The following is a 20,289-nucleotide window of genomic DNA, read 5'->3' as shown; positions in this document are numbered from 1 at the left end:
TAAAGAATCGTAACGATGGCAAATGAACAATTTTGGTAAAGAATCATAATGAATAATTGATGAGTTGATTCTAAAGTATTGTAAATAATTGTTATGATAGTGTTGAATTGGTACAATGATCATCAAGAGTCGTTTGTACATATTAAAGAATCGTGTTGGTGATGATTGTGGAGAACCGTAGAAAGAATCATTACAATAATAAAGAATCATACTGATCAGGAACAGGATCGTCCTGTCACTTCCCGAACACGTTGCATTCCCATTCCAGACAAATACACCCGTCACATTTGATGGGGGGGTAAAAAATCCGAACTGCATCATAGCCTGCAGTTTGTACTTTATTTGGTCATGGAAAGCATCCTGACCAATCTGAAAAGGGGTTGTCCCCACTCCCGGGGCCTCTTAACGGACTCCAAGGTTCACGTACAGGTCATACGCACTTTGGGAGCGACAGCGTTCCCCTGTTCCCTGGATTGACTCGATGAAAAGGAGTGAAAGCTTAAAAGGATGACAAGATGCTCCGAACACTGACTCCGATCTCGGGAGGCCCCCGGAGGACGGTGGTGTGATGCGAGCTGTGGGCCTTGGATTGTATAAATAAAGAAGACACTCAGCCAGCCACTTGCTTCACATCCCTTAAAGCAACACACTTTATTTCTCAGCGTCGTTAGTTGCAAATAAATAACAATAAATAATCAAACCCTTACTTTGACATCTTCACTGGAAGTGCATGAGAATGTGCTGAAAGCACTTTGCTTTGCAAGTGAAGTCGTGACGTGACAAGACAGGAACACCAAGGGAACAAAACACACGGAGACCGGGATGCCACGGCAGGTGGGAATGTGAAGGTGAGATGCTGACACGTCCATTTACAGGAAAATATTTACACGACACATCATGATGGTCTTCAACTTCCCAAAGTATTCTTTGACCCTCGTTTGCTCCCTAACGAGCTGAGCGCTAGCTAGCCGCACGTTGGCGCAGCTAAAGCCGCTCCGATCAATACATGTAACGATCCGAGCGGCTCGCAAGTAATGAACTCCAGCGCGGCTCAGATGTATGCGGCGAGTTGAGTGTGGAAAAACAGATGCTAACACGCAGCTTAGCTTTGGCGTTTGGATCTTTATTCTGCGACCACACCGACGCCATTTCTTCCACCCCCACCCCCCCTCACCATCTGCTTCCAATCGCCGCTTGACCAGCACGATCCGAGTGGGAATATGGTTTTGGTACGAACTTGCGGAATGACGATGAAGGCGATGCCGCACCAAGCTGACAACGGGATCCGCAACGCCGAGCGAGGACAACATTGGCGTCCCGTGAGAGTCCTCGGCAGTCGTGGCGGGAAGATGGCGGACATGACGGTGCTGTACATTCACGGTCAAGTTCCACATCCAAACTCAGCTCGGTCGCACCTTTTGATCCACAAACCTTTCCGAGTCTTTCAGCAAAGTCAGGCCACCCGTCGCGTGTGAGCGCTTCATAACGAGGTGGACTGCTTGATGCTGTGGAAGCTGACCCGCGAGGGCGACGTGGGGATGGACATGGCCTGGGTCATCCTGGCCCGGATGGAGTGCTGTTCCTGCCAGCGATGGAACCGCTTCCTGGCGGCAGAGCGCACCTGAGGGCACCGCACATGTGACTTCTCTCCTCTTCTATGTGTGTGTGTGTGTGTGTGCTGAGTGGGAGGCAGTCACCATGGCAACCAGATGCTGTCCATCACAATAACAATGATTACGGCTACACTCCTAAGATCAATGTTGTCATGTGACCCACTTCCTGTCTAATGAACAACATACCAAAACCTTCTGTGCACACATCGGGGAACCGGGATGCTTCCTTGAAGCTCCAGCTTGGAATGAATGCTCCCTGATCACCGTGGCGACCATTAGGTCACATGATCATCATTAAGCGACACAGACACCGTGTTCATATTGCGTCTGGTTGCCACAGTAACACACGGCAGCTACTTACCTCACTGTTCAGGAAGCAGTAAAAGACGGACACAAAGAATCCCTGTGGAAGGATACAGCGGGAGTTCAGCACAATGTCCGTGACACCCCCCCCCCCCTCCCCGCCCCCCAGCCAACTTACCTGGAAAGATTCCAAGAAGGAATTGAAGTAAATGAAGACGATCTGCGAGATCTCGTCTTCGCCGGGATTGACGAAGAACAGCATGTACGTGATTCCCAGGAGTGGGAGCAGCACCAGCGTGGCCTTCACGGCTTTCCTGCCCACACGCACGGACAGAAAGGCGTGAGTCGCAAAGCCCCGCCTCCTGGCCGCGTCTCCCCTCACCTGTACTGGATGGTCTCCGACGTGGTGGACGCTCGCAGTTTGGTCATGAGGATGCGGACGATGTTGAAGAGGAAGATGAAGTTGATCTGTGGAAACACGCCCACATTCCTCATTAAGCTTCCATAAAATGTCATGGACTAGTTGATTTAAAAAGGGAATTTTTTGGGAAAACCTGGACTTTTTGGATGTATATTATGACGATATATTATTATTATTATTATATGATGATTATGTCAGTCAGGTGTGACAGCACAGGAGCAAAAATAGCAACGGGAATTCTTTCCAGCGCCAAGCTGATCTGACCACGGCCTGGAAACGGAAAATATCCGCTCATGGACTCATCTGGGATTTGCTTGCTGCCATACTTGCACACCCGCTGTGGCTGGGGGGGGCAAAGGGGGAACCAGCCAAGGATTCCACAAATATTCTGGTGCCAGATGGAGACGCTGCAGGACTTGGGCTGGGCGTCCTGGACTGATCTGAGGAATATTGGAGAAGGCAGATGTTCGCTGGAAGCCAGCGCAAGATTCTGTCAAGGTCACTGCCAATATGGACGCACTGTGGACACTATGGACTTCATGGACACTATGGGCATTATGGACATTGTGGGTATTATAGGCACTATAGACTTTATGGACACTATGGACTTTCACGACATTGTGTACTTTATGGACATAAAGGACATTGGGCATTTAAGAAAGTATAGGCTTTTTGGACACTACGGACACCGAGGACACTATTGCCATGATAGACAATATGGAATTTATGGGCACTATAAATGCGATGGACATGAGAATCATAGCCACTGTCGACTTTATGGACACTATGGGCATTATGTACTTCTTAGACACTGTACTTTATGGACATTATGGGCATGATAGACACTAGAGACATTAGAGACACACTGGACATCAAAGACATTGTGGGCATTATAGACACTATAGAGTCTAGACCTTATAGATACAATGGACTTCATGGACACTATGGGCATGATAGCCATTGTAGGTTTATAGACTTTATGGACACTATGGGCATGATAGACACTATGGACTTCAAGGACACTATAGATGTGATAACATGAAGGACATTTGGACATTATAGCCACTGTAGGTCTATAGACTTTATGGGCATGATAGACACTATGGACTTCAAGGACACAAGAGATGTGATAACATGAAGGACATTTGGACATTATAGCCACTGTAGGTCTATAGACTTTATGGACACTATGGACATTATGTACTTTTTAGACACTGTACCTTATGGACACTATGGGCAAGATAGACACTAGAGACTTTATAGACACACAGGACATCAAGGACAGTGTGGGCATTATAAAAACTAGAGTTTAGACCTTATGGACACAATGGACTTTGTGGACACTATGGGCATGATAGACACTTTGGACTTTATGGACATTATAGGTGTTAGAGATGCAATGGACATTAATGGCACACTTTATAGACACTATGGCTATTAGGGACACTGTGGGCATTGTAGACACTATAGGCTTTATAGACACTATGGCTATTAGGGACACTGTGGGCATTGTAGACACTGTAGACTTTATGGATACTATGGGCATTACGGACTTTACAGACATTGTGGGCATTATAGACACTATGGACTAAATCTACCATAGGTGTTATGTACTTTATGGGACCTCAAGACTTTATGGACACTATGGGCATTATGGACCTCATTGACATGATGTACTTTCTGGACATTATGGATATAGGATACACTGCTAAGCCATCCTCCAATGGGATGAATTAGTATAACTAGCGGGTGAGGGCGGACCTCACGGCAAGCGAGACGGCCAATGAGAGAGGGAGGTCTCCAGACCCTCCAGGATGGAGGGGGGGGGGTACGGGGGACTGGGGTGAGAGAGTCCAGATGAGATGGTGCTTGGCTCGGAGCCCGGACAAACCCTAAATCGCGTTTCACACCAGTCTCGCAGCAGGAGCTCTTCTGCTGGTGTTCCTAAATGTTCCTCACGTTAAAGGAATGCCGCGGTGCTCAGCATGAAACACGGAGGAACATTTCCTGAAGCAAACAAAAGCAGCTTTGTCCTTGGACGACTTTCACCTGGGAAGGGTTAGTGTGCTGGCATGCTAACATGGACGCTTTAGCATCAACATCGAAAATAAGAGAACTCACCACTAGAACCAGGATCATCGGACCCTGGTAGATGTAGTCTGTATAGACGCCTGCTCGCTTCCCAAACCAGCACCTGTTAAGGAGATACGTGTTACCATGGTAACCATGCTAACAAATAAACATTAGCCATGCTAGCCTTGATCATCAAGGCACGTCATTTTTGTTCGTGGACCAGATCCACTTCACCTTCGTTTGTAGTCGACTAAAACGAGGGGGGGGGACGATGGGGGTGGGGGGTTACTAGCTGTTGGGGAAATTCCAGTCCAGGAGGAACTGGATGAGCTGATGAGGGGGGATGGAGGAGTCATGGGAATCATGTCATGTGCTTGCTGGACATCCCGAAGGTTCTCTTTGCTGGGGGGGGTAGGGGGCGGGGGCTTACGTAACCAGACCAGAGCCTCAGCAGGAATTCCAAAACATTCCCAGTGGATGCGTAGCACTGCCAGGCTCCCCTGGCTCGGCGGGAAACGTGTTCGGTGCAGATGGCTCCATGGATGTTGAAGATGGCGGTCGGCGGGGGCGGGGGCGGGGGCGGGGTCGGGGTCGTACCTTTGCTATTAAGCGGCAGATGTTCTCCCAGAAGGAGATGGACTACATTGCAAACGTGATCTCCCACACTCACTTCTCGTTGTCATAGTAGAGCTTCCCGATGGCCCAGGCCACGATGATGGGGAACGGGATACCTGCCGAAGCAAAAGCACAACATCAAACGTCGTTTTGGAGCTCTGTCAAAGCCATTCGCGCAGCGCCGCGTGAAGACACAAGGGCCGCCCTTTTGAACGCCGCCGTCGCCGCCGCTCGTCTGCTGGAAACCCGATAGAACATTTTCCAGCAGCAGCTGTCATCTCGACTTCACACACGGGCTTCACGCCGCCCGGAGCCAACGTGATTGCATTCGCATGAGAATCAAATCTGCGGCATGTAGTTTACTTTGACTTGGAGAGCCCGGGGTCAGTGAACGCCACATCATTATGCACCGTGCTAAAAAGCTAAGCTAGCGTCCGGCGGCGTACGCACACCAGCCGATGCAGATGAACATCCACTTGCGCAGCTTGTCGGTAGAGTAAGTGAGCACGATGGCGGTGTGCAGGTAGCATCCTTCCCCGAACATCCAGAAGAAGTTGGTGGAGTGGAAGTAGTTGAAGGAAGCGGTCACCAGGCGGCACCACACCTTCAAAACAAAACAGGAAGCTTGACATCGGCGCCACGTGTGTGTGTTTGTGTGTGTTTGTGAGCAGGCCGGCGGGGAAACGCACCACGTTGCTTTCGTGGACCTCGGGGCTCATGGTGAGCTGCACCACAAACCATGTGGTGTTCCTGAGGATGAAGGCGGCGATGAGGTTCCAGTGGATGATGTTCCTCAGGCAGCGGATGCTCCTGTGAGACGCAAAGGAGGACAATTCAAGATGGATGCTGGCAATGAGTAAGAATAGTAGCATCAACCGACCTCGGGACACAATTAAGCGGATGAGAAATCTCGTTAGTGGTCACCCGCTGACGGCATTCCGGCATCATGCATCCGTGCCGACGGAGCGGGCCGCCGACCTTTTTTACGGAGGCGGCGCTCGTTAGGAGCGTGAGGATGACAGGTGCGCTCGTTAGCGGGAAGGGCGCCGGCGGCCGCATAAATGACTTGTTTTCCTAAAAACCGTCGCAGATGACATCACTTCCTTTCCTTCCTTTTTTGCGCCGTGCCCCCGGTGTGTTTTTAATTAAGAGAAAAGCTCGCCGTAAATAAAACACTGCTGACCACCCCCCCCCCTGTGCCTTAACGCGCTGTGACATCCCACCCCCTCCCTCGTTTTCATTCGATGACTGACTCGTGACACGTGATGTCATCGCATGTGACGGCGTCCAGCCGAGCGCCTGTTTGTGTAGGGCGGCTCGGGCGGGGCGGGGTGTTAAAACGGCGAGCTTACGGTGAGCGGAGTAAAAAGATGGTGGTCCCACCCCCCACACCCCCATCCCCCTCCCCTACTTGTGCACGCGGACACTTTGATGGATTATTTTGGTGCATTTACTTTTTCCGCCAATCTTATTACGTGAATGTATTTGAGGAATATTTAGGAAGTGGACTGATCTTCTTTTGCCCCCACCCCGCTTCCCCATCACCCCCCCCACACAAGCTCACAGCCACACACAAACACGACTTGTGCATAAAACCACGAAAGCTCCTCTTATGCTCTTTCGCGCTTTTTGCACTCTCAGGGGCGTGTCTTGGATCGATGACACCCCCCTCTCACCCTCCCCAAGTGTGTGTGGAGACGTGTCCTACTTTGGTGGAAGAGCGGGATGATGATGATGATGATGATGATGATGACGATCACCCACCTCAAACACAGGAAGAGGAAGAAGGCCACCAGCAGCGCCAGCATGGAGATGCAGTGACCCAGGAAGTTGATGATGACGGCGATCTGGTAGTGCATCTTGCCTTTCTTCTGCAACACACACGTGACAACACACACGTTGGCGGGACAACAGGTGGCGCTAGAACTGCTTGACACCCCCCCCCACCCCCCACTACCGCCAACCGGAAGGCCAACACGGACGCTGGAAGTGACGTTTTTATAAAAGCCTTTTTCCAAAAATCCCATTTTTGTCCAAAGACGGCATTGGGTTTACGTAACCTGCTGGTGTCTGCATCGGGATTAGAGCGTTAATCCGCTCCATCATCATCCCTCACATCACGGCTTCTCTTCACCTGACAACATCAGCCCTTGATTGAAGAGGTACAAAAGTAACTAATCTCCGAGTGAATATTCCCGAGCTGCAGGCGAGCAGATGGAGAAACCCCGCCCTGACCCGCTATCTCGCCATCATCTGGAAAAGAACACGTGACGGGATGAGAAAGATCCCAAATGATTCCTCACCTCCTGGTGCAGGATGGCCTGGCACATGGAGTAGTTCCCCTTCGCCGCCCACGTCCCGTTGGCCAGGCACTTCCTGTACACGCTATCTGCACGCACACACGGTTAGCACAGGCTAGCACGCGCTAGCACATTTTAGCACGTGTTAACTCGTCAGCACATGCCAGCACACTTTTCCACACAGGCTGGTACACGTTAGCACAGGCTAGCACATTTCAGCACACATTAACTCATTAGCACATGCTAGCAAACTTTAACGCATGGTTAGCACAAGCTAGTACATGTTAGCACAGGCTAGCATATTTCAGCACACATTAACTCATTAGCACATGCTAGCAAACTTTAACGCATGGTTAGCACAAGCTAGTACACGTTAGCACAGGCTAGCACATTTCAGCACACATTAACTCATTAGCACATGCTAGCAAACTTGAACACATGGTCAGCACAGGCTGGTACGCGTTAGCACAGGCTAGCACATTTTAGCTCACATTGACTCATTAGCACATGCTAGCAGACTTGAACACATGATTAGCACAGGCTAGTACACGTTAGCACAGACTAGCACATTTCAGCACACATTAACTCATTAGCACATGCTAGCAAACTTTAACGCATGGTTAGCACAAGCTAGTACACGTTAGCACAGGCTAGCACATTTCAGCACACATTAACTCATTAGCACATGCTAGCAAACTTGAACACATGGTCAGCACAAGCTAGTACACGTTAGCACAGGCTAGCATATTTCAGCACACATTAACTCATTAGCACATGCTAGCAAACTTGAACACATGGTCAGCACAGGCTGGTACGCGTTAGCACAGGCTAGCACATTTTAGCTCACATTGACTCATTAGCACATGCTAGCAGACTTGAACACATGATTAGCACAGGCTAGTACACGTTAGCACAGACTAGCACATTTCAGCACACATTAACTCATTAGCACATGGTAGCAAACTTTAACGCATGGTTAGCACAAGCTAGTACACGTTAGCACAGGCTAGCACATTTCAGCACACATTAACTCATTAGCACATGCTAGCAAACTTGAACACATGATTAGCCCAGGCTAGTACACGTTAGCACAGGCCAGCACATTTTAGCACACATTAACTCATTAGCACATGCTAGCAAACTTGAACACATGCTTAGCACAGGCTGGTATGCGTTAGCACAGGCTAGCACACGTAAGCCCACATTACCACATGCGAGCACACTAATGCACACTTACGCACATTTTAGCACATGCTAGCACATGCTAGCACACACATAAACAACACAAAAAATGGTTGTTAGAATTTTACGATGCATGCCTTTGTGCACAAAAACTGCACCAAACATGCTCTCTTCGATTGTGGAGTTGCACCATCACCTCGAACCTAAAAGACGTGTAAATACGCCTTTGGGAGCAAGCGGTCGTGTTGAAAAAAAAACTAAAAATACGTCTTTGGTAGCGATTGAGTTAAGCTAAGTTAGCACACTTAAGCACACTTAAGCACACATAAGCACATTATCACACTTTAGCACACTTAAGCACACACGATGACGCGTTAGCACATGCTAGCACACATTAGCACACACCACTTGTAGGTGCCAGCACAACACACGTGTCCTCGGAGTGACCTTTGCCATCTCAACACGTCGGCGTGTGTGTGTGACCTTTGGTGTGTGAGCACGCTCATTAGAGCGTTCGCACCTTTCATGTGTCAAGATGAGGACACGCCCCTCCTTGGAGCGGCGCGTTCTTTCCACTCGGAAACCCGACACGGCGTGTGTGTGGGTTTCACATGAATGAGCGCTAAAGCGGCACAAAACGAGGCCTTTCAAGGCGTGTCGGGAGGAGCAGGAAGTGTCGGCTCGGAATTAGCAACGCCGCATCGCAACACGACAGCTGCGCCGCTTTGGGCGTCAAGTCGTTGTCGGCAAAAGTCGATCAGACCTCTCGTACCGTGTAAATGAAACGTCATGATGTGACGTCATTGCGTCAGTGATGTCACGTTACTGTGAGCGGGAAGGAGAGGAAGGTGAGATGATGAGGATGAGGAAAGGTTAGGAGCATACGAGGAGGCAGAGTGTGCCCTCCGGGTGCTAAAAATAGCCGGTTAGCGCTGAAAGGGAATGTCATCCCCCATCAAGATTAGCCGCATCAGGCGTTCGTCCCCAAATCCCAAAGCTAATATTTTGACTCTGACTCTCCCGATGGAGTTGAACTGATGAGGGACACTGTGACCTTGGCGTGCCACGCTAAGCTAGCACGCTGTTTCACTTCTACGCGGGTCAAAGTTGTTCTCTTTTGAATCTTCCTGATGCGGGCAATGTCGTAAAAAGCGGCGCCAAAATAAGTGCTGAGCTCAGGCGGCGCCTCTGCCAGGGGTTCTATTACGGGCCCGCCTCGTATTTCACCTGGAACGAGCGGCCATTGTGGCTGGCTGGCAGCTGCGGACCCGTCCCACACGCTGATGAGCGCCGAGTCCAAGTCAATGCAGCAAAGTCACTGCAGTGATTCGGGGCGAAGGCGAAGGCGAAGGCGAAGGAAGCGACTGGCTGCAGTGAGCGTGATGCGGTGAGGTGTAAAGAAAAAAACAAGATGGAGAAGTTTGCATTGTCAACACAGCAAAGAGGAAAGTGGATCAGGTTCCACTGAAGGGAATCGAGGCGGAGTGTTTGTTCTGGCGCTCTTGACTGCTTTTTCACACGGGGCGTGGGGGGTAGTGGGGCAGCTTGGGGGGGGGGTCTATTTGCATACAAGAATAAGCGTGCGCGTCGCCGCGCCAGTGTGTGCTGCGTGTTCACGTGCACGCCACACAAGACGCCGCCGCATGCTGGCAAGGAGGATAAGAATATAACAATGCCAACCCCCCCCCATCTTAAGATGGCATGCTGTGGCGGGGGAGGGGTGTGCTTGAGCCACATGCAGAAATGATTAAATGACGGGGTTGGGGGGCTGTCACAAATCAGCATCTGGACAGCCGGGACACGCCCCCCGGACATGTCTGACAACACGTGTCACGCACTTGCAACGTTAGCATTATTAGCCCCATTAGCTGATGGCCGCGTAGCGCCATTCATCAGGAAGACAAAACACGCAGGAAGTGCTTATCTTTTACAATGAGGAGATATTTTTAGCTTTTTTGGTGATGACGTCTTCTTCTTCTTCTTCCTCTCCTTCAGGCCTTTTCCTTCCACCTCTTTGGACGTCATCTGATGCTCCCACTGCTGACCTCTTCCTGTTTGTCCATATGACTTCCTGTTTCTTTATGTGACTTCCTGTTTGTCCATTTGACTTTTGATTGTACCTTTCATTTCTTGTTAGGCCATGGGATTTCCTTCCAGTTTGGCGGTGTGACTTCCTGCTTGTTCATGTGACTTCCTGGTTGTCTGTTATTTCCTGTTTGTCCATGTTACTTCCTTCCTGTTGTCCCTTTGTGTTTGCCAATGTGGCTTTGTCTGGGAGACTTTTGTTTTTTCAACCTGACTTCCTGTTTGTCCTTTGGACTTCCTGTTTGTTATGGTGACTTTGTCCACAAAGCTACCGTTTTTTCAATGTGACTTCCTGCTTGTTCATTTGACTTCCTGCTTGTCCATGAGGCTTCCTGTTTGTCCATGTGACTTCCTGCTTTTCCATTCGACTTCCTGTTTGTCCATGTTACTTCCTGCTTGTCCATTTGACTTCCTGTTTGTCCATGTGACTTCCTGTTTGTCCATTTGACTTTCTGTTTGTCCATGAGGCTTCTGGTTTGTCCATGTGACTTCCTGCTTGTCCATTTGACTTCCTGTTTGCCCTTTTGACTTCCTGTTTGTCCATGTGACTTCCTGCTTGCCCATTTGACTTCCTGTTTGTCCATGTGACTTCCTGCTTGTCCATTTGACTTCCTGCTTGTCCATATGACTTCCTGTTGGTCCATTTGACTTGTTGTTTGTCCATTTGACTTCCTGTTTGTCCATGTGACTTCCCGCTTGTCCATTTGACTTCCTGTTTGTCCATGTGACTTCCTGTTTGTCCATTTGACTTCCTGTTTGTCCATTTGACTTCCTGCTTGTCCATGTGACTTCCCGTTTGTCCATGTGACTTCCCGCTTGTCCATTTGACTTCCTGTTTGTCCATGCGACTTCCTGTTTGTCCATTTGACTTCCTGTTTGTCCATGTGACTTCCTGCTTGTCCATATGCCTTCCTGCTTGTCCATATGACTTCCTGTTTGTCCATTTGACTTGTTGTTTGTCCATGTGACTTCCCATTTGTCCATGTGACTTCCTGCTTGTCCATTTGACTTCCTGTTTATCCATTTGACTTCCTGTTTATCAATGTGACTTCCTGCTTGTCCACAAGGGTACAAGTGTGCCAGCGTGACTTCCTGTTGACGTCATAAGGTCTAAGAGCGGTCCCACCACGGCGGCCTTTGCTTTGGCCGACATAGACGCCACGGTAACGACAACAACCTCATTAATTGGAAGTCATCTCATTTCCTCAGCTATGGTTTCACCTTTGACCTCACACATTTCCTCATGTAAGCAACGGCAAGCCAAGGTCATCAGCGGGTCAGGAGATGATTCCGAGCCTTTGTTTGATGTTCCCGGCGTGTGGCGTGTGGCGTGTGGTGTGTGCGTGTAGAATGATCGTTCATAAGAAGGATCACGAAGCTGAGCTGACGTGACGTCCACAATGTACGCGTTTATCGGGATGACATCGGCAGGGTTGGGCAGATGACTTCGAAAAAAAGTCATTAGTTGGAGGTGCTAGTTGCTCTTTCACAAATCTAATTGGTTAGCGGCCAAAGTAATTATTGCGTAACTTTAAAAAAATATTGAAAAGAATGTGGATTTAGCTTTGTTATATTCCGGTTTGATGTCAAAAGTGGAATACGCCACTGATTCTTTTGCTTGAACTCGTGAGGTGTGTCCTATTACATGACTCATTCAATCAATAAAAAAGCTGATATCTGATATTTCCACCAATATATATATTCAACATGAACATAAATTCATTCAAGTTTTGATTGGCTGGCCACCAGTCCAGGGTGTACCCCGCCTCTCGCCCCACGACAGCTGGGATAGGCTCCAGCATCCCCCGCGACCCTCGTGAGGATAAGCGGAATGAATGTTTTAATTTCAACTGAATGCTACTAAAATGACGTTATTTCTCTGCATATTACGACATTATTACGACTTTTTATTGAACTTTTTTCCAAGTATTTTGACTTGCAGTGCCGCAGATTTTTTGTTGATATTATTGGGTTTTTTTCCTTCTTAAATCATATTTTTAGACTGTGCCACAGGCCGCAAATGGCCCCCGTGTTTTCACCTGGAATGCCATCGACACAATAGAGCCCCCATTTTCACCGATTAATCACCGATTAATCAACATGGGTAGATATGGCCATCGATTTTTTTTGTCTCCGTGCTGCACGCTCCCCGAGTACCTGCCCCCCCTCCCATACACAGTCAGCCAGACCAGCTCTACCTGTCACACCCACTCAGCCGCAGCAGAGAAGACGACGAGAGGGGTAGGGAACCTATACCCCCCCCCCCCCTTCGGAGTCAGATGTGGCTCTGCATCTGGCTCTCAGACATTTCTTAACATGATAACATTTATTTATTTTCTTTTGCTGACATTTGAAGTAAAACGGCCACAGACATTTTTCATGTCAGACAGAAAACTTCATTATTACTGGATAATCATGGATTATTAATGGATACTATTAATGGATACTGGATAATAATAACTGCAGAGAAAAAGAAAAGATGGCGGAAAGACACCAAGTATGGTGGAAAACCATGATGGGAAATATTGTACGTACTTATTATTGGTGCTCTTCGGTATCACAATGTTATTAAAAATCATACATTCGGAGACGTCTTCATTTGTAAAATTGTTGGCCGTGATTGGTCACTCACCCAAACGCACCTGATTATCGTACTTTCAGACGACCGCCGAACGTCGCACTGGAGTATAAGACGCATTTTTTGCGGGTTATTCAGCTACATGAAAAATAAACATAAACAGAAAAAGGGGGGTGGGGTTTGAACACAATTTGTTCAAACCCGGAGTGTGGGTTTTCTCCGGGTACTCCGGTTCCCTCCCACATTCCAAAAACATGCTAGGTTAATTAGCGACTCCAAATTGTCCATAGGTATGAATGTGAGTGTGAATGGTTGTTTGTCTATATGTGCCCTGTGATTGGCTGGCCACCAGTCCAGGGTGTACCTGATACATCTTTGTATCAGGTGCACCTTTTGGGTGTTAAGTTGCTATGTGATGAATTTAGTGCTGTTGGTTGTGACAACATCATAACTGTCATTGTACACTGGTATATTTGCATATATTTACACATTTGGCACCTAGACCTCACAGCTAGGAGACCCAAGTTCAATTCCATCCTCGGTCATCTCTGTGTGGAGTTTGCATGTTCTCCCCCGTGCATGCGTGGGTTTTCTCCGGGTACTCCGGTTTCCTCCCACATTCCAAAAAAACATGCTAGGTTAATTAGCGACTCCAAATTGTCCATAGGTATGAATGTGAGTGTGAATGGTTGTTTGTCTATATGTGCCCTGTGATTGGCTGGCCACCAGTCCAGGGTGTACCCCGCCTCTCGCCCGAAGATAGCTCGGATAGGCTCCAGAAACCCCTGCGACCCTTGAATGAATGAATGAATGAAAGTACTGATACTGATAATACGCTTTTCCTATTATATCATGTTACATGTACAGGAAGTGGACATTTCATTTTTCAGTATGTGGACCTCGGTGGAAAAAGGTTGGCCTGGTCCACCTCTTACGTGGAACATGTGGGTTCTTTCTTCTTCGGGCCTTCCAAATGGTGTAGTGACTATGTTTCCATTTTCCATCTTCTCTCATATTTACAATTGCTTGTATTTCACCCATAGACAGCTCTCTGGTTTTCATGTTGTTTTTACCTCTAAATGCAATCTACACAGGCAAAAGCTATCCTAGCCAATCTTTGTCGGCATTCAGTCGGCTATTTATTGATTGAATAAGTCATGTCATCGGACATAATATACAGTATCTTTTTTTACATCAGTAACGCTCTTCCTTTTACCGGCGTGACTGGACACCAGCTATCTTGCTGACATTTCAAAATCCAAGGAGTCATGTGACCCCAAAGAAGAATGAATAATAAATGAGTTCATCAATAGCATCAGTGCTCGAGTGTGGTCGTTAGCATCATAGCGCCCTGAGCACAGTAACAAGAATGAAAATGACCATGAGAATAAAAACGCCTTAAAAAAAAAAAGCCAGTGACAGCGCCACCTAGTTTTCGCCTTTTTTATCCTACGAGACTTAAAGCACCTGGAAGAACATCAAGGTGTCCTTCATATGACCTTCAATGACACGTTTCACATTCTTGTCTTCCGCATGTTCATCCACGTTCACGCGTCCTACTTTTTTTTTTTTTTTTTTACACTTTTGTGTCTTTGCTAATTTGGACGTTGATGCTAATTTCTATAAACAAACATGCAAGGCCCTGGGGGGGGACGGAATGTAATCTTCTTTTTCATCTTTTTCCTCCCTTCGCTGGCGCCGTGACTGTGCTTGGCATGCGCGTGCTCGGCGTGTTCTTACTGGTGGTGTTGTATCGGACGCCGTAGAACATCTCCGGACAAGGTCGCGACACCATGTGGCCGGCGGCGCTGCGGGGCCAGCAGGTACCGATGCCGTCGACGGACGCGTCACAGAACAGCCCGGATCCTGGGCAGGTCAGAGGTCAGAGTGGGTGAAGCCGTGCGGGGGGCGGGGGCTCTCGTCTTTTTGCGGTTCTTCTTCACTCACCAATCACACGACCGCTTCCGTTGTTCTGCGTCTCGTTCCATGCGGACCACGGCTGCACTGCAACCAGGAGAGAATGGCATAAACACACACGCACGCACTTACGTCTGTGTGTGTGTGTGTGTGTGTGTAAGGGCAACAGTGAGCGGTGCTGACAGGTCCGCGGGCCATGAAAGCATCAGCAGAGAAAACATGAATGTGGACGGGTCCCCAGGCGTCGCCTTCTTTCCTAAGCAGTTAAGATGGTTTGGACCTTCCTTGGGGGAGGTCAGCTTTGCGACAACATGAATGAAAGTCAAATGTTGTTAATTATTCGTATTTTTAAACCTTCTTCCTGTCTGAGCGTGTTAGCCGTCACGTATGTTTCATTCCGCGACCAAGACACAAACACCACAAAGTACCACAACAAATATTTGGAAAATGTTCTCGGCTGTTAGCGAGGAGCAACTTACGTGAAGAGGCGTTGGCGGCCATGACGAGCAGGGCGTCACATGTCACCTCCGACAAAGAGGCCGGGGGGAGGAAGATGAGGACAGCGCACACCTGCGTACATGCATCACATGATCACACACACACACACACACGTCCGACTTCAAACATATCATCACATGCTAAGGTGGTCATGTGACGTGAAGACCAAGACCGCGTTTGGCTTTGAACGCCCCGATGCGCCTTCCTGAGTGTTTCAATTTGTGCCCCCCCCCCCCCCCACAGAGACGTTCCGTCCAACGTGGGCGCCAACATCAGGTGTCCTTACATCCTGGCAAGCACACGTCTCCATGACAACGCCAACTTCACTACGACACGTCATGCTTACCATACCGTGACGTCATCATCAGGCTTCAACTTCGTGGTGGACTAAGGTGGACTATTCTGGACTATGATGGACTAAGGGTAAGGTGGACTTTTCTATGGTGGACTATTCTGGACTACAATGGACTAAGACTAAGGTGGACTATTATTGACTATTCTGGACTAAGGTGGACTATCGAGGACTACGATGGACTAAGGCTAAGTTGGACTAAAACTGACTATTCTGGACTTAAGTGGACTATTGAGGACTACGATGGACTAAGACTAAGGTGGACTATTACTGACTATTGTGGACTATCGCGGACTATGACGGACTAAGACTAAGGTGGACTATTATTGACTATTCTGGACTAAGGTGGACTATCGAGGACTACGATGGACTAAGGCTAAGGTGGACTTTTCCTGACTACTGTGGACTAAGGTGGACTATCGAGGACTACGATGGACTAAGGATAAGGTGGACTATTCCTGACTATTCTGGACTAAGGTGGACTATCGAGAACTATGATGGACTAATGCTAACGTGGACTATTCCTGACTATTGTGGACTACGGTGGACTATCGAGGACTATGATGGACTAAGGATAAGGTGGACTTTTCCTGACTATTGTGGACTAAGGTGGACTATCGAGGACTACGATGGACTAAGGTTAAGGTGGACTATTCCTGACTATTGTGGTCTATCTAGGACGAGGATGGACTAATGCTAAGATGGACTTTTCCTGACTATTGTGGACTACAGTGGACTATCGAGGACTAGGATGGACTAATGCCAAGGTGGACTATTCCTGACTGTTATGGACTAAGATGGACTAAGGCTAACGTGGACTAAAATGGACTATGATTGTTTATGGTGGACTAAAGCGGACTACATTGCAAGCGTGTCCCACAGAAGGACTGTGAAGTGTCAAATAGGTGACTCTGCTGTGGAATCATCAGGAATCATGAGGACAATGTTAGGATAAAGTGCATGCTAGAAGACTGGTGCTTTCAACTCACCTGAAGAAGGAACACGGACCGGACACGCATGTTGCTGATGTTTTCCTCACATGCTTCCAGGTGGATGGGCGAGGAAGAGGAGGAGGAGGAGAAGAAGGAGGCAAGCTGCAGTGTTGCGTTCACAGACACCCCGCGGTCTCCTCCAAAAGTGTGCCGGCGTCCATGAGGAACTCAGCGGTCCCGTCCGGTCGGGCTTTGCAAAGCGAGCCTTCGTGCCGGCGGCACCGGTCCAGCCCCGACGCATCCAGCTTGTGGCTGCGGTGGCGCGCCGGCGAGCAGCTGCGGACACGCGCATGCACGCGCCGCCCACGTTGAGCCGCGTCGAGACTGGAGACGAGCGCGGGAAAAGCCCAAGTTTTGACGTCTGCGCTTCAAGAAGGAATGACGCGGGGGGGGGGCGGCACGCGGGCGATGACGTCGGCGTTTGCCTGCTGAGAGGTCATTGGTCAGCTCGTGGGAGTTGGCGCCGGGTGGACGCTGGCCTCTTGATTGGCTCTTCGGGGCCACGTGACGGCACACCTGTCACCAGGGCGGTATGCTATATGCTAACAGTGAACCCCCCTGCTGGTTATTTATTGGAAGTGAATAGCAAAGTTAGCTAGCACCTTCCCCCAACCCGACCCCCCCCCCCCCCAGGAGGTCACATGACCTACAAGTGTCTGAACAAACACAAAAAGTGTCATACATGTCCTATTTATAACGCAGACATATTTAGAATGTTAGCTCGCTAACGGCATGCTAACCTGGGCTCAGATAGCGGCTGCTCTCTAGTGCCCCCCTTGGCGCCTCTTCCATCACGCCCCCCCGTGGCGCCCGCCATTTTCCCCGCAGATTTCACTGCAGTCGTTACGTAAAACGGATTTTATCTTCAATTTTCCCACAGCTGGAAGTGTGACGCTGCCCCCCCGCCCTTAATCCCAAAGACAATTTGTCTACAATCCTGTCACTTCCAAAACCTACATTTGTGTGTGCGTGTGTGCGTATTAGAAGAGCCGCCATCTTGGATTTGTCATTTCCTGTTTGTGAGTAAGAGAAAGTTCCAGAAAGAAACTTTGATGATTGCTACTTTTCCAAAGTACATCTTCAAAACCCTTCAAACACTTTGTGACCTAGAAAACACGTGTGTGTGTGTGTTTGTGTGTGTGTGTGTGTGTGCGCTGCACTTGAAGAGCTCGCCAACATCAGCAAACACACTCAGTGGGCGGAGTCAGCGTGTTCCTAACAACAACAAGGAGACAAAAACACTTTCAGCATGTTTTTTTCAACATGGCCGCCATGTCAAGCTGTCAGCTGCTAAATGGTGTCGGGGAGGGGTAGCGTTAGCGGGGGCCTCGAGAAGATGAACTATTGATTTTGTGACACGCTAACGCCGCAGTGACATCAAGACGCTCTGGTGTTTTATCACGGCCGCGCAGAGTAAGCGGATTATTAAGGGGTGACGTTTGTCATGTGACGTCACACACGTGGGTCACGTGATGACATTCCACCGACAAAACATTTGCCCACGGAAGATGAACGACGATGGCGTGACAAAGATTGTTGATGAAGACAGCTGCTCCTCTTCCTGCTCAATCAATACTTCCTTCACACACACACACACACACACACACACACACACACACACGCACATGCGTGCACGTCTTTATTTATTGACTTGTGTAATATTGTCTTTTTGCTGCAGCAGGTGTGAAGGTCAAGCCTTTTTAATCATGGCTGCTAAAAATACAAGACAGCCAGCAGGCATGCAGGGGGGGTGGGGATGGCGGAAGGGAAGAACGGGGGCTGGGGGTGACAGGACAGTGGGGACGGGGTCCGGACACGTGAACACATCCAGAGACTTGCACACGTGGTCCCTTTTACATAAATGTCATTCCACGGCTCTGAAACGCTTAAGTGTGCACCTGGAGCCCCGCTACCCCCGGTGCGTGATGGCACCCCCTGCAGGACACGTGCGCTCACATGCAGCCGCACGGGGGCGGGGGGCCAAAGGCGTCAGCCGGTTGTTCCGGCAACCTTATTGCTAGAAGCTACCCATGCTAGCAGCTTGTACAGCTTAGCATGACAAGGCGGAAGCTACTCATGCTAACAGCGAACAGGGTTAGCACGGTAGGAGCGCCTCATGCTAACAGCTAGTATAGGATATATGCTAATATATACAGCTTTGCATTGTGGGAAGGTGCCATTACGCAATCCGTACCGGAAATGCAACCAGTTTTATGTATGTGCAGAACATGTCCGCATCGTGTTGACCTATTTTTGCAGCATGTGTAATCTACGCCATCCGTCAATCTATTTTAGGACAGCAATATATCATATAGAATAAGAACCTACTTTCGGTTATTATTAACCTACTAGCGGTTCGAATCTCCGCTAGTTAGCATTATCGGTATTCGTCAGGAAGGGCATCCGGAATATTAAGGGCTCAAGTAAAAAAATCAGTATGCGGATCAAAAAGATCCGCTGTGGCGACTCCGTAATCAGGAAAAATCCGAAAGAAACAAATATATAGGATACCATTGCTAGAATCTACTCATGCCAACAGCTAGTATGACTTAGCATTTCTAGAAGCTAACCGTGTTAACAGCTAGTATAAGACAGGATTTCTCAAAGCTACTCATGCTAAAAGCTGGTATAGCTTAAAAGTGCTTGAAGTTAACCATGCTAACAGACAATATAGCTTGCCATAGGCTCATAATGCTAACAGCAGGTATGGGTTAGCACTGTAGGAGCTACTCATGCTAACAGCCAGTATTGAGTATCATTGCTGGAAGATACTAATGCTAACAGCTAGTAGAGATTAACATTTCAATAAGGAATCTACTCGTGCTAACACTGCAATAAGCTACCGTGTTCATGGTTAGCTTACGTTGCTATAGCTAGAAGCTACCTATGCTTGCTAACAGCGAGGGTAACGTAGCATTACAAAAAGCTAAAATCAGCGTAGCAACAGCATAGCATTGGTAAAAGTATAGTGTAAGCTAGCTAGCATAGCTTAGCATTGCTAGAAGGAAGCTACGCTGACACATTCACTAATGTTCTGGTGTCGGTTAAAAAGAACGAGAGTGACAACATCCTTGCTTGCAAACAAATAAAATAAAAGATAAATAGCAAAACTGACGTCAGAGTGTTGCTGCAGGCGCGCCCACATGGACCAATCACAGTAAAGCACTTAAAGCCTTCAAAATCAGCTCGAGACGATTGCTTTGGCGCCACCTAAAGATCATGTGACGCTATGTACATAGTAACGTTAAAGAGCAGTGCCCGCGGATATTTTTGTCTCTGCTACCCCCTGCTGTTTGATTCGTGTCATTGCGACTTCGAGCACTAACTCCGGCGACCGCCAGAGGACGCACGCCTCGCTGC

General features: G+C 48.6%; 1 protein-coding gene across 2 annotated transcripts; it reads right to left on the bottom strand.

The window, feature by feature from the left end:
* Window positions 1–928: 928 nt before the first annotated feature.
* Window positions 929–17,304, bottom strand: LOC131125617 (corticotropin-releasing factor receptor 1). Of its 2 annotated transcripts, XM_058067322.2 has the most exons (14): window positions 16,927–17,304; window positions 15,567–15,657; window positions 15,118–15,174; window positions 14,911–15,036; window positions 7,329–7,414; window positions 6,790–6,896; window positions 5,715–5,835; window positions 5,476–5,629; window positions 5,081–5,141; window positions 4,459–4,531; window positions 2,299–2,384; window positions 2,095–2,230; window positions 1,975–2,016; window positions 929–1,621 (listed from the first exon to the last, which is right to left on the bottom strand). In XM_058067322.2, the coding sequence occupies exons 1-14, from the start codon at window positions 16,954–16,956 to the stop codon at window positions 1,481–1,483; spliced, it is 1,311 nt and encodes a 436-aa protein (XP_057923305.2). In that variant the 5' UTR covers window positions 16,957–17,304; the 3' UTR covers window positions 929–1,480. The 2 variants fall into 2 exon arrangements, with proteins under 2 accessions (XP_057923305.2, XP_057923307.1); XM_058067324.2 differs by lacking the exons at window positions 7,329–7,414; window positions 15,118–15,174; window positions 15,567–15,657; window positions 16,927–17,304 and having other exon boundaries at window positions 14,911–15,023.
* Between the last annotated feature and the right edge of the window lie 2,985 nt (window positions 17,305–20,289).

Source organism: Doryrhamphus excisus, linkage group LG6 (assembly GCF_037039965.1).
Source record: "Doryrhamphus excisus strain RoL-2023G ecotype Guam linkage group LG6, RoL_Dexc_Guam_v1.1, whole genome shotgun sequence".
Classification (NCBI taxonomy): domain Eukaryota; kingdom Metazoa; phylum Chordata; class Actinopteri; order Syngnathiformes; family Syngnathidae; genus Doryrhamphus; species Doryrhamphus excisus.
Note: the sequence above shows the minus strand (reverse complement) of the source record. Positions and strands in the feature narration are given on the sequence as shown.

Coding starts and splice junctions, on each gene's coding strand:
- LOC131125617 (XM_058067322.2), bottom strand. CDS start 16,956: ATGCGTGTCCGGTCCGTGTTCCTTCTTCAG. Junction 15,037..15,117: donor CGGAAGCGGTCGTGTGATTG/GTGAGTGAAGAA, acceptor TGACCTGCCCAG/GATCCGGGCTGTTCTGTGAC. Junction 2,017..2,094: donor CCTTCTTGGAATCTTTCCAG/GTAAGTTGGCTG, acceptor ATCCTTCCACAG/GGATTCTTTGTGTCCGTCTT.